Below are 12,268 nucleotides of genomic sequence, written 5' to 3'. Positions count from 1 at the left end.
AGGGGAGAACCGCGCGATCGTGTCGGGCAGAGAATGAGTCCGATATACCTCCAAGACCTTCCATTTCCATCACCAGCTGTCTTGTGTTAGGTAGTGAACCTGTCGTACTAGATTACCCCCGTCCGGTAGTATCTTTTGGGTATTCATTGGTTGCAGAGTAGGTAGGTAGGTAGGTACCTACACGTAGTGAGGAACGGAGTACGGAGTAATTGCGAAGCAGTACCTCAACCCAAAGACCAAGACGAATTGGACCCACTTTCCAAGAAGCATGTTGCTGAGTAATCCCCGGCGCACATGTCCGTGCTCCTGCTGATTCGTACTCCATAGCAAAATCCCACGATGTCAAGTCGTCAACAACAACGACTAATCATTACCCAGGCGATCGTGCCCTGCCCACATGCGGACAATGCCTCGATACTCGTCGTGAATATACAAGGGGACATATTCATCCATTTACCCCATGGCGGCTTCCCTCAAAACGGGAAACGGTGCCCTGTACCCGGGCGGCTGAGCAGTGAGAATCGAGAATCGAGAATCGGGATTCGAGTCATTGGATTTTGACCACATGCAGGTATCCGGGAAACGGCGACGAGTCTGAGCCTGTAACGGAACTCGGTCGAAAACGCAGCCTCCTACCCCGAGTACGAGTATGACGACCAGGACCGGCACAATTCTTCAACGGCCGCTTCTCTCCAACGGCCTCAACTGCCGGCCCTCACCTCGAACCTTACCCTCACCTTAACCAGGCAATCACATCTCGTCAGTAGAGGCGATGACAACCCCCGATACAGCGGATGACCTTATAAGGGCGATCATCCACATTGAGCGTCCTGTCTGGCCTATCCTGGATCGAGTCGAATCCACGCTCTTCCGGCATGGCATCGAAGGCCTTGCCGACTGGGTGTTTCCAACCTCTCTTCCTCGTCTTCCTTCAATGGAGACCCTCTTCACCGCCGTAATCATACTCCACGTACTTGAAGAATTCACCGTCCTGACCCCAGGCGAGGGCACCCACAACGACCTTCTCGACATTTGCGCCTGCGGGGCAACCGGTCCTGTCACAACCACCGCAAGCTCGACGATGTAGGTAACGTGGATTACAAGTGTGCACATGGGAGTTGCCCAAATCAGCCCGGAGGCCGCATTGTTGGTATCGGTCGAATATTCGGGCTGTGCTGAGACGCAGTGGCTTTGTCGCCCCTTTTCTTTTCTTCCGTGGTGTCCCCGTGCTTCTTTCCAACAGCAGCTGATTAAGATGATTGAGGCGGCTTACACAAGGTGTGTCATCTTCAGCATGCCTACGGAGCATTTTTACATCGGCTCTACTATCAAGTACGTAATGACCGGCTTTACTCTGGCGCCACTTCTAGCCCATCCGCTGCCGATGCAACAACATTCTCCGTCTTCAGTTGGGCCTGGCCGCCGCCCCGAAAGCCCAATGGTATTCAGGATTTCCACATGGTGACGCGACAGTTACTTGGTCTTTTCTTCCTCTTTACTACGGAGTACGTGAACGAGTCTATTCGGCATTTCATGGGACCACTATGACACGGACCGATGAGGCTCTCGGCTCTCCCGGGTGGGACGGGAAGAAATATCGGGGCTTATACGGTGGTATAACCGTCGCACACCGGTCTTCGACCCTTATTGGGTGTGGTTAAAGCTATGGGGGAGCATCAGGAGTTCTTTGAGACCGAGAAGTCCCCGACAGATGCCGTAAGTATACATGGTTGCAGCTTGCTTTTGGGTTCTTTGTCTTGGCTCACCTTCAATCGACATTAACCCCTGAGAATCCGATGGTAGGGAGTTTCTATTTTCCCTCGTCCATTATGAGGCTTCCGGTTTCCCATCTCGGCATTGCCCCCGAGGTGGGTGTTCTGTCAAATCGATCGGCCGATCTTCTCATGCAGCATTATGATCCACCGACCCCGTCCAGCCATCAAGAGATATTTCCCTGGCTGATTGATGAATCCAAGATTACGTCCTGGGACCTCGGGACGGGCCACGAGAGTCAAGGTGCTTACTCCGTCTGGTCTTACCTCCTGGCTCCACGTGCTCTCTAGTCTCTATCTTACCTCTTCACGCCACCTTCATAGGCGACCTCTGGGCCAGACTCGCCAGAGCGAAAACCCGTTATCGGCCCTACTCTGCACATCATCCCCTGGCCCCCATAATCCTCACGTCCACTCCGCCTTCACTCCGCTCCTGCATGCGGTACGTTGTAGGTATTCTGTGTGTTGCGTTGTACCGTCTGCAGACTCCGCATTTACGCGGCTGAAGCCCAATCCTTCTGTGGCTGGGGGGCCTAGGGCCGGCCTATGACCCCGGAAAGCCCCCGTCACCACCCGCGCCTTGGCTGCGTGTTCGGCAACTTCTCATTCGCTCGCTGCCGCCTCCTCCTCGTTCATATTCCGGCACTATGTCGCCCTATTTTAGCGAGTGACACTTTCAAAGGGCAAAATCACAGAAACCTTGCGTCTGCGGCTGGGGTAAGACGGGTTGCCCCTGGCCCCTGACGACTGACGACTGACGTAGCTATGGAGCCAACGCCCCTCGTCGAGTCTCGGTCGAAAAGACGGTCGAAAAGACGGCAGCTTGCATGGTCTGATGGCCGGTCTCTGCGAGTCTTCTGCTTTTCCTTTGGCATGCCAATCACTGCTCATTGCGGACTCTCGATTTTGCGGGGGAGCCGATCAAGCTGCTGAGCTGACAGCTCTATAAATATGGTTGCGACGGCCCACTCTCGGCCGTTTGCGAAACGACATGGGCGTATCGGCATTCGACTCGTCGCCAGCTAACAGACACTCATCTCCTATCCGCCGCCATGTCGCCGCACTGGAAGGCACTTCTCTTTTCCGGGCTGGCCTCGGCCGCCCTGGTGACGAGAGAAGCAGGGCCGAACTACGACAGGTTGAATGACTGCCCTGGATATGCGGCCTCTAATATCCGGCCGAGCGAGACGGGATTAACGGCCGATTTAAGGCTCGCTGGCCCGGCGTGCAACGCATACGGAGACGACCTGGATGACCTCGTGCTTTCTGTGACTTATGAGACTGGTGAGTCTACCGAGTCTACCGAGTCTACCCCTGAGTTCACGAATCACAATCACCCTTACAAACCGGTCGATGCATCATGCGCGTCGGCTAACAAAGAACGAATCAACAAGAAACCCGAATCCACGTCAAGATTCAGGATCAAGCAAACCAGGTTTATCAGATTCCCGAGTCTGCTTTCCCACGACCCAGCGGAAGCGGCCCGGCAGCTGAGAGCGCAATCAAATTTGTCTATACCGAGAACCCCTTCTCCTTCTCCATCGTTCGCGCCGATACGAACGAACTCCTCTTCGACACATCCGCCGCCCCCCTCGTCTTCGAATCGCAGTACCTCCGCCTCCGGGCCAGCCTTCCCAGCGACCCTTACCTGTACGGTCTCGGTGAGCACACGGACAACTTCCGGCTCAATGCCACCAACTACACCCGCACCCTTTGGAACCGGGACAGCTATGGCGTACCCCCCGGCACGAATCTCTACGGTAGCCACCCGTTCTACGTCGAGCAGCGTGAGACCGGCACTCACGGCGTGTTCCTGCTCAACTCGAACGGCATGGATGTCTTCATCAATAACACCGAGGAGGCTGGCCAATATCTTGAGTATAACATTCTCGGTGGCGTGCTTGACTTTTACTTCTTGGCCGGCCCTGGCCCTATCGATGTCGCCAGGCAGTATGCCGAAGTTGTTGGCCTGCCGGCGATGCAGCCGTACTGGTCGCTCGGGTTTCACCAGTGCCGGTGAGTGCGGTCCTCTCACGTTGAGCTGACCGATCATGAAGTCTTTTTTTGCATCATGGTTATTATTTGTATAGAAATGTTTTCCTTACCCATTCCTTACGTAGATACGGTTACCAAGACGCCTTTGAGGTCGCGGAAGTAGTGTACAACTACAGCCGAGCCGGCATCCCGCTCGAGACCATGTGGACAGACATCGACTACATGGATGCCCGCGCCGTCTTCACCCTCGACCCGGAACGTTTCCCTCTGGAGAAGGTCCGAGAGATTGTGGATCATCTCCACGAGAATAACCAACAGTATATCGTCATGGTTGATCCCGCCATTGCCTGGGACCCAGAGTCTCCGATCGTTCAGCGCGGCCTGGCCGACGACATCTTCCTGAAGAAGGAGAATGGTTCGGTGCATATCGAGGTCGTTTGGCCTGGCGTTACCGTATTCCCGGACTGGTTCGCGGAGAATATCACCGCGTATTGGAACGGCGAGTTTGAGCTCTTCTTCGACAAGGACACAGGTGTTGATATTGATGGTCTATGGATCGACATGAACGAGCCGGCTAGCTTCTGTGAGGGTCTCTGCGAAGACCCCTATGGTGATGCCGTGGGGATGCCCCCGACCCCTCCTCCTGTACGTGATCCGCCTCGACCTCTCCCCGGTTTCTCATGCAGTTTCCAACCCCGCGGAACACCCGGGTGTGACTCGCGTGAGGACGGTGACTCCACCGGCATTGAGCAGGGCCAGGTGGGCTCCAGTCTGCCCGTCTCGCCCGCCAGAATGCAGAGACGTCAGGAAAGCCAGGAGCCTCAAAGCGACTGGATGGGCCTGCCAGGACGCGACCTCCTGTATCCCAAGTACGCCATCCACAACCACGCGGCCGGCGAAGACCTCTCCTGGAACGCAGACAAGGGCGGCATCTCGTTCAGGACGGTCAACACCGACATCCGGCACCAGAACGGCCTCGCCATGTACGACACGCACAACCTGTACGGCAAGATGATGGGCGCGGCGTCGCGCGACGCCATGTTCAGCCGCCGACCGGGCCTCCGCCCTTTCATCATCACGCGGAGCAGTTTCCCCGGCGACGGGCGGAAAGTAGGCCACTGGCTGGGTGATAACGTGTCCAACTGGGAGCAGTACCGGTTCGCCATTCACACGACCCTGTCCTTCTCGGCGCTGTACCAGTTCCCCATGGCCGGGTCGGACGTGTGCGGGTTCGCGCAGGACACCAACGAGCAGCTCTGCGCGCGGTGGGCGTCGCTGGGGGCCTTCTTCACCTTCTACCGCAACCACAACGACATCAACTGGCGCGACCAGGAGTTCTACCGCTGGGACTCGGTCGCCGAGAGCGCCCGCCGGGCCATCGACATTCGCTACCGCCTCCTCGACTACATCTACACGGCCCTCTACCGGGCCTCGCTCGACGGCACCCCCGTCCTGAACCCCATGTTCTACCTCTACCCGCACGACCAGGCCACCTGGGCGCTGCAGCACCAGTTCTTCTACGGAGACGGTGTTCTTGTGGCCCCCGTCCTCGAGGAGAACGCCACCTCGGTCGACGCGTACCTCCCCGACGACATGTTCTACGACTGGTACACCCACCGCCCCGTCCGCGGCAGGGGCGCGCTCCACACGTTCCGCGACCAGGACGTCACGGACATCCCGCTCCTCATCCGCTCGGGCGTCATCCTTCCCCTGCGCGCCGAGTCGGCGTACACCACGGCCGAGGTGCGCCGGCGCGACTTTGAGCTCATCGTGCCGCTCTCTGCCGACGGCACCGCGCGGGGCGAGCTGTACCTTGACGACGGGGTCTCGGTGGAGCAGCCGGGAGGCGGCATCACGCTTGTTGAGTTTGGGTTTGCGAACGGCACACTTACGATTGACGGCCAGTTTGGGTACGAGACCGATGTCAGGATCGCGAGGATTAAGGTCCTTGGGACTTTGTGTGTCACTGCTGCCGGCAATGATGGGAGGGGTAGCAGGACGGTTGATGTTGATATTTCTCTGAATGAGGCTTCGTCGATTCGGCTGTGAATGTGATTGTTACGCGCGGGTGGTATGCTCCGGCGGCGACACTGGAAGATAAATAACTTTTTTTCTTTTTTCTTTTTTTGGAATATATACAAGCCAACATTAAAAACACTCTAGGCTTCTTGTATTCGAGTCATTGTCTTGGCCAATGTCCTCCTTCACTAGCCAACTTCCCGATCCGGGTTGTTCTGCACAGACTCCCGCCCCGCTCCGGCCCGGCCCCACTTCGCCGTGGTCCCCGCACCGCACCGTGAACGTCGTCCGTTAACAGGACCCAGCTGACAAGGAGTATTGGCATCGGTGCAGACATTGACGAGCTTAGCAGTGTCACCGGTCTGAATGTTAATACCGACGACCTCGCCGCCACCGTAAGCCGAGACACCCTCGACGTAGACATCGCGCCTACACATCTCGCACTGCTTACCTGTCAGCTACTATTTGTTCTTCTTGGGAGGTCCATGCGGCGAAATTATTAACCGTGCCACCGGAGCGGTACACCTTGCCGTAATCCTCGGCGTAAAAGTTGAGGATCTACCAGTCACCAGCGTTACCGTTCAATCAGATCAAATCCAAATAGCCAATCCATACCGCCGTCGAAGACCTCACCAGGGCCAACCTCAATGGGGGCGTCGTTGTTGATGGTTTCGGTGGCTGCGGGGATATTGCCTCCCGCCACGCAGGCCAAAGCGCTGGGAAGGGCAACAGCGAGGGCCGCGATGACAGTTCTTTCTTTGAGGAGCATGGTTGTTGGCGTTGTAAGCACAGTGTTCAGGGGGGCTGGAAATAGGGGTTACGGTTTATCTGCCTGGACTTTGATCATGGTGTAGGGGTTGCCCTGATAGACACATTGGTAGACAGACCGAAAAAAAAAATTACAATTGAGACTGGTCGTCTATGGTCGTCTTTATACTCAGTATTCCGATCATCGTGTGACGGCGAATCTCTCAATCGGAGTAAGGCCGTTATAAGTGGTGGAGAAATGGACAGGGTCAGGTTCATGTTGTTTTCGAGATCCCTGAGACTCAATAAAGGGGTTTCGGTCAACTTGAAGCATCTTCTTGACCATGGATACTCCTTGTGCTTAACTTGGTGCCCATCAATATCCGCAAGGACAAAAGTCATACGTGGAAATTCGATAGACGGCGGGAGTCAGGGGGTCCGTACAGTTGAACCGCCACCATGTCATGCCCTCCGTGAAAAATGCAGACATGATCATCGAGACTCCGTTCTCAGGCTCGTCGCTCATGGTTTCTCCTCGGCATGGAGCTCATGATACCCTTGCTGAAACCTGGTTTCGGATCCCCCATCACCCGGGAGCTTTTACTACTTTTGGCATTCTCCATCTACCGTTCGGTGCCGAAAGCTCCAATAACCGTGGAACCACGACCGAAGCTCTAGCAGTGCCGTCCGGGCGTTCTCGAGCTTACTATGCCCCCTAGATATCTGGCCTTAGATATGCCGAGAATTCACAACTCACTCCCACATGGCACAGAACACACTGAGCAGTCATTATACTTCGTCCCAAAGTCTTTCCATAAAAACAAGCTAGGCCAACTCGTTGTTTGGACGTTGACTAGTGGTAAAGCTCATCTCACTTACAAGACCTGGACAGGACGCTTTGCTCAGACTATGAAGCTATCTGCTGCAAGAACATGAACTTTTGGTAGTTATTATATATACATACTTGACGTGCCTAGATCGATCTAATACTATGAATTACTTCATACCGTGAAGCGCCATCCCAAGGATAATAACCATAACCATACAACCACGAGCCCCATGAATACAAGTCCCATTCTGCAGCTTCATACCCATCATGCGTGGCTGCAGCCGTCGTACGTCTCTCTCTGCTCATCCAAGTGTGTTCCATCCCCTTCCTGCGCGTTTCATCATAGCTGGCTCAAACAGGAGTTCAGGACTCCAACGTCAAAGTCGTGCAGCCTACCAGGGGTCCACCCCCAAGAAAATCCCCTTCTCCCAGTGTTCACATCCAATGTAAAAAGACGTCAGAAGAAAATGAAAGACGCCGCAAAAACCAAAGCCGTATACACCGTCGAGAAAGTATACTCAAACTCAAACCACGCTGCCTGCCCGCCGAAGGCAATCTTCTTGCTCTCCGGCGTCGGGTGCGCAACCCCCGTCGCGGCGTCCCGCTCCAGCAGCCGCTCGCGGTCCGGCATGACGGGCGGGTCGATGGCGTACGAGATGGGCGTCCACATCGAGTTGCACAGAAAGATGAACGTCAGCGGCGGCCAAAACGCGTGCGTCACCAGGCACCTCATGATGGGCACGGCGCCCGCGCCGCCGCGGTAGAAGCACCGGAACGAGGTCATGGCCGCGCCCGCGAGCGTCAGGTACACGTAGCCCAGGTGGAACGCCGCCATGTAGTGCACCAGTACGGTCCGGAGGCGCCGCAGCATGCCCCGGCGGTGCTTCAGGTCGCGCTCGTGGAGCACCGACGCCAGCGACCCCGTCGGCTTGAACGCCTGCTTCTGGCCCCCCAGCCACGTCGGCAGCACGAAGGAGCGGAGGATGCAGAGGGCCAGGTAGGGCGCCATCCAGAGCTGGTAGCGCGACCCGCGCTGGCCCGTGTGGTACCCCGCCGGCAGGAACAGGGCGAGCTCGCAGAGCCGGTTGGTCACCACGGCTGCGAAGCAGGCGCGGATGAGCCAGCGGAACTGCTCGTCGGTGGCAAAGGCCACGAGCGGCTTCCCCATGACGAGGATCACGGGGATGGCGAAGAGGGAGACGGTGAGGAGGATGGTGTACAGGCTGAGGGAGGCGTACATGAAGCCCGAGAAGCGCTGGGCGAGGCTCATGTGGCGCACCTTCTCGCCGAAGAGACAGAACCGGAGCTTGAAGGACGTGTCCACCGTGCCGACGGCCCAGCGGGTCCGTTGCTTGATGTGGCCGCCAAAATCCTCCGGGACGGTGCCGAACTGCAGGGGTTCGTGGATGTAGGCCGTCTTCCAGCCCCTGCCCAGCATAAGGGTGGAGGTGGCCACGTCTTCGGCGAGGGAGCCGAGGGGGAAGTTGCCGATCTGGTCGAGGGCTTCCCGCCGGACCACGTAGCCGGATCCCGTACACCAGGCCACATTCAGGGCGTCCTTGATGGGCTCGATGACGTGTACGAAGAAGTCGAGGCTCTGGGCGAGGGGGTCCGATGGGGGGGTATTGTAGAAGAGCTGTGGCGGGCAGGCGAGCGCCATCTTGGGGTCGAGGAGGAGGTGAGGGAGCATAGCGCGGAGCCAGTGTTTTTCAGGGATCTGCAGGGCAATGGTCAGTATGGAGGTTCCTCAGGAGATGGGAAAAGGTGGGAAGTCTGGGTGCTCAAAGAGAGGGGGGGGGGGGGGGGGGGGGGGGGCGAAGGAAGAGGACAAAAAGGGGGCACAGGGGGACTTCACCATATCAGCGTCCAGGGCAGCCATAAAAGGAGCCGCACCCCCAGGCAGATCGTGAACCTGATCGAGACCGTAGTTCAGGTTCCCGGCCTTGAAGTGATGCGGCACGCCGGGATACTTCGGGCGAGCCATGTAGTGGAGGTTCGCGTACATGCGCTTGGCCAGCAACACCACGCCGTCCTCCAGCGCCTTCGACTTGCCATCGTCCAGCACGACGACCCGGAACCTGTCCCTGGGGTAGTCCTGGTCGCAGGCGGCCCGGATGGTGTCCAGCACCACGTTGTCGTCCTCGCCGCAGCACGTCACGAAGACGTCCACGGCGGGCACGTCGTCGGTGGTCAGGCGCAGCTTGGGGCGCCTCCTCTTCTTGAAGGCCCACATGGTCCAGATGTTGTGCATCATGGACGGGATGGCCACGGCGACCTCGACGGCGATAAAGACCCAGGCGGTATGGTAGACTGCGTGCCGGGCTTCCTGGGCCCAGATGACGCAGGCGATGCGCAGGCCGAGGTAGGCGAGATAGAGGAGCGTGTTGGCCAGCACGAGGACGGGGACGAGACGGAAGAGGAGGCGTTTCCAGCCGTGCCAAAAGTCGACGTCGTCTCGGTCGTGGAGGTGTGAGATGGACTCTTCTTTAGGGACCCAGTCTTTCGAGAGGACCGAGGTGGGAGTCTGGTTGAGAAGGTTGGATAAGCTTGCTTGGCTTTGGTACTGCTAAGCAAGATGGGCGGGAAAAAAAGAAAGAAAGCGAATGGTTAACGTTCGGGGGAAAGTATAGACGCCGGGGGGCGGGGACATTGGAGTTTTATTGCTTCACTTACTGTTGGAGTGGACGGTCCTGATGCTAAAGAGTCGTAAAACCCCGTCTTCCCCGGATAAGGAGGAGACGGTAGGGAGTCGACTGGGGTCGCCCGACCATTAAGACCCGGGAACGAGTCGGCCTGAGACTGGAAGAGGGTCTCGGAGGAGAACCCCGACGGAGCAAGAGTGGGCGACGGACCGTTTTCCTCAGCGGCGGATGGCGGCACTGGCCCGACGAGGCTCGGGCCGGGGATGAAGGAACCATTGGCATTGGCATTGGCGTTCGCAGTGGCGTTTGCAGTGGCGTTTCCGTTCGTATTCTCGGGAAGAGTAGTAGTGGGACCGCGAGAAGACGAAGCCCCGTCCGAGTTGTTATCGCTACCGCTAGACAGGCTCTGGAAGATGCTGAACTCTAGGGAGTCGCCGTTGTTGCCATGCGAATTCTGATAGTGGCCCGACATACTGGACCTCGACCTCGACCTCAACCGGAAAAAAGCTCCTTCGTAATGCTGAGCGGCGTCCGAGGGGCTGCGCTGTCCGTCGAGGTTAAAAATCCACGCCTGAAAACGAACGGACAGTGGCCGGTCTTTGTCCTTTGGGCGAAAACGAGGACGAGGAAGACGACGACGACGACGTCAGCGGGGGATATATTGGGACAACGCAGCAAGATGATAGTAGACAAGAAAGATGAAGCACACAAGAATGATGAATGATGAAGCTCCCAACCAACAGAACTATACAGAAAATTTCTGGCTGTGATGACAGACCTCGAAGACGGAGGAGAGAGGAGGAGCAAGCCCAAGAAAAGGGGTCTCGGAGGTCCCAACATGTCCAGATAAAACCGAAGGACCAGTCCCCTGTCGGTCTTCCCGACAACATGCCATTGTCAGGGCAATTGGCCGAGTCGGACCTATGGCCCCTGCTATTCTTTTCTCTTCTTTTTGCCTCCCCGCTCCCCCTCCCCCCTTTTGGGGTGTTGCTGCAGGATAAGGAGAGAGAATGAGAAGGTATACTAGAGTGAGCCGTTCTTCTTGGAGTCTTGTGAAGATGGAACGAAGGGGAATGGTGACGCTTGGACAGGCCAGTCCGTTGCCTGCCCGTCTCCAGGCCGAGTCCCGTCCGACTCTCCTTCCCAGGAGGGAGGCTGGGAAGCTGGGAGGCTGGGAGAGTGCATGCGTGAGACTGAAGGAACTCTACTCTGGGAGTCTTATGATCGAGAGTGGAGTAGGTAATAAAGGTTGAAAGGTAATACATGTACTAAGCGATAGGAAAGGGGGGGAAGGAGTAGTGGAGTAGACTGTAGTGGGAGTAGTGGGAGTAGTCGGTGTAAGTGGGCGTCTATGGGGGCTATGGGGACGATGGTGGCTTGGGTGATATGCGGGTCTACAGCCTACTAACAGGGGGCGGCCCGGCTGGACATCCTGCATCCTGGTCAACGCCGATCATTTTGCCTATTTCGTAAGATTTCTATAATATTCTAGGCAAGATCTTCCTTGGCGTTGGAGCTTGTCTTGTCTTGTCCTTTTTTTTTTATTTTTTTTTATATCTCTTTTTCTTCTTTTTCTTCTTTTTTTCTTTTTATGCATACCCATATGATATATCTTCCCTCTGGATATTCAACGGCTTTTCCAAATCTCGTCCGCCCCGTTCTCCTCTAAATCATGAACCATACATGTGTCTGCAGCGGACGTAAAGCGCCTCTACGATAACATCGTCTCACCTAAGCCCTATGTTCGTTGTAAGTATGTATGCTCATCATAGCTTCGGAACTATGCGTTTCTTCTTCGTCTTCTTCTGATTCTTCCATCTTTTTTTCTTCTTTTTTTCTTTCTTCTCGTTACTACTGGATCGTTGGAACTCGTCTTCTCCAATAATCGGAAACGTTTCTAGGAACCGTCTTCGTTTTCCCACCCCACTCGTCTCCTTTTTTAATATAATTCTTTTTTCTTCCCCCCTTTTTTTTCCTCCCTTCTACATCTATCATAAGCAACTTGTTTCTGATGAAGACACTCGACTGACCCATCTTCGCTCAATGTCAGCTCATCATCTCGATACACTAAACACGTTGAAACACCTGGATAGTGAATGCTCATGCAACCCTCCGTGATGGACCCGGACCTTCGGCAGTCAGCCATTAGACCAAACTCTCGACGACAAGTAGGGAGATTGCTTTGATTCGGACTCTCGTGTTCCTGGTCTGTCGATACAAAGTCTGCGGGTACTGTAAGACTTCATTTGTCATGATCACCGCCG

The 12,268-nt window shown here is 56.2% G+C and overlaps 5 protein-coding genes across 5 annotated transcripts; 3 read left to right on the top strand and 2 right to left on the bottom strand.

Moving 5' to 3' along the window:
- Positions 1 to 451: 451 nt before the first annotated feature.
- Positions 452 to 1,348, top strand: SODALDRAFT_326127 (hypothetical protein). Its single transcript, XM_028610094.1, has 2 exons — positions 452 to 514; positions 572 to 1,348. The coding sequence occupies exon 2, from the start codon at positions 773 to 775 to the stop codon at positions 1,085 to 1,087; it is 315 nt and encodes a 104-aa protein (XP_028469755.1). The 5' UTR covers positions 452 to 514; positions 572 to 772; the 3' UTR covers positions 1,088 to 1,348.
- Positions 1,349 to 2,824: 1,476 nt separating this feature from the next.
- On the top strand, positions 2,825 to 5,816 carry SODALDRAFT_268239 (alpha-glucosidase; the record flags this gene model as incomplete). The annotated part of the gene is made up of 4 exons (XM_028607600.1): positions 2,825 to 3,056; positions 3,167 to 3,788; positions 3,893 to 4,792; positions 4,853 to 5,816. 4 exons carry the CDS (start codon positions 2,825 to 2,827, stop codon positions 5,814 to 5,816), a joined length of 2,718 nt encoding a protein of 905 aa, XP_028469754.1.
- A 158-nt stretch (positions 5,817 to 5,974) lies between these two features.
- SODALDRAFT_354071 (hypothetical protein) lies at positions 5,975 to 7,059 on the bottom strand (the record flags this gene model as incomplete). Its single annotated transcript, XM_028613684.1, has 6 exons — positions 5,975 to 6,229; positions 6,291 to 6,344; positions 6,430 to 6,538; positions 6,608 to 6,648; positions 6,748 to 6,893; positions 6,978 to 7,059. The coding sequence occupies 6 exons, from the start codon at positions 7,057 to 7,059 to the stop codon at positions 5,975 to 5,977; spliced, it is 687 nt and encodes a 228-aa protein (XP_028469753.1).
- A 760-nt stretch (positions 7,060 to 7,819) lies between these two features.
- On the bottom strand, positions 7,820 to 10,476 carry SODALDRAFT_335872 (glycosyltransferase family 2 protein; the record flags this gene model as incomplete). The annotated part of the gene is made up of 3 exons (XM_028612549.1): positions 7,820 to 9,079; positions 9,218 to 9,925; positions 10,036 to 10,476. The coding sequence occupies 3 exons, from the start codon at positions 10,474 to 10,476 to the stop codon at positions 7,820 to 7,822; spliced, it is 2,409 nt and encodes an 802-aa protein (XP_028469752.1).
- A 45-nt stretch (positions 10,477 to 10,521) lies between these two features.
- Positions 10,522 to 12,176, top strand: SODALDRAFT_354069 (hypothetical protein; the record flags this gene model as incomplete). Its single annotated transcript, XM_028613683.1, has 8 exons — positions 10,522 to 10,560; positions 10,626 to 10,689; positions 10,781 to 10,834; positions 10,906 to 10,988; positions 11,063 to 11,234; positions 11,347 to 11,473; positions 12,022 to 12,049; positions 12,147 to 12,176. 8 exons carry the CDS (start codon positions 10,522 to 10,524, stop codon positions 12,174 to 12,176), a joined length of 597 nt encoding a protein of 198 aa, XP_028469751.1.
- Positions 12,177 to 12,268: the final 92 nt, after the last annotated feature.

Source organism: Sodiomyces alkalinus (assembly GCF_003711515.1).
Source record: "Sodiomyces alkalinus F11 unplaced genomic scaffold SODALscaffold_1, whole genome shotgun sequence".
Classification (NCBI taxonomy): Eukaryota; Fungi; Ascomycota; class Sordariomycetes; order Glomerellales; family Plectosphaerellaceae; genus Sodiomyces; species Sodiomyces alkalinus.
The sequence above is the reverse complement of the archived record's forward strand: the minus strand, read 5'-3'. Positions and strand labels throughout refer to the sequence as shown.

Excerpts from the sequence above, each read along its gene's own strand:
- SODALDRAFT_326127 (XM_028610094.1), top strand. The coding sequence starts at position 773 with ATGACAACCCCCGATACAGCGGATGACCTTATAAGGGCGATCATCCAC.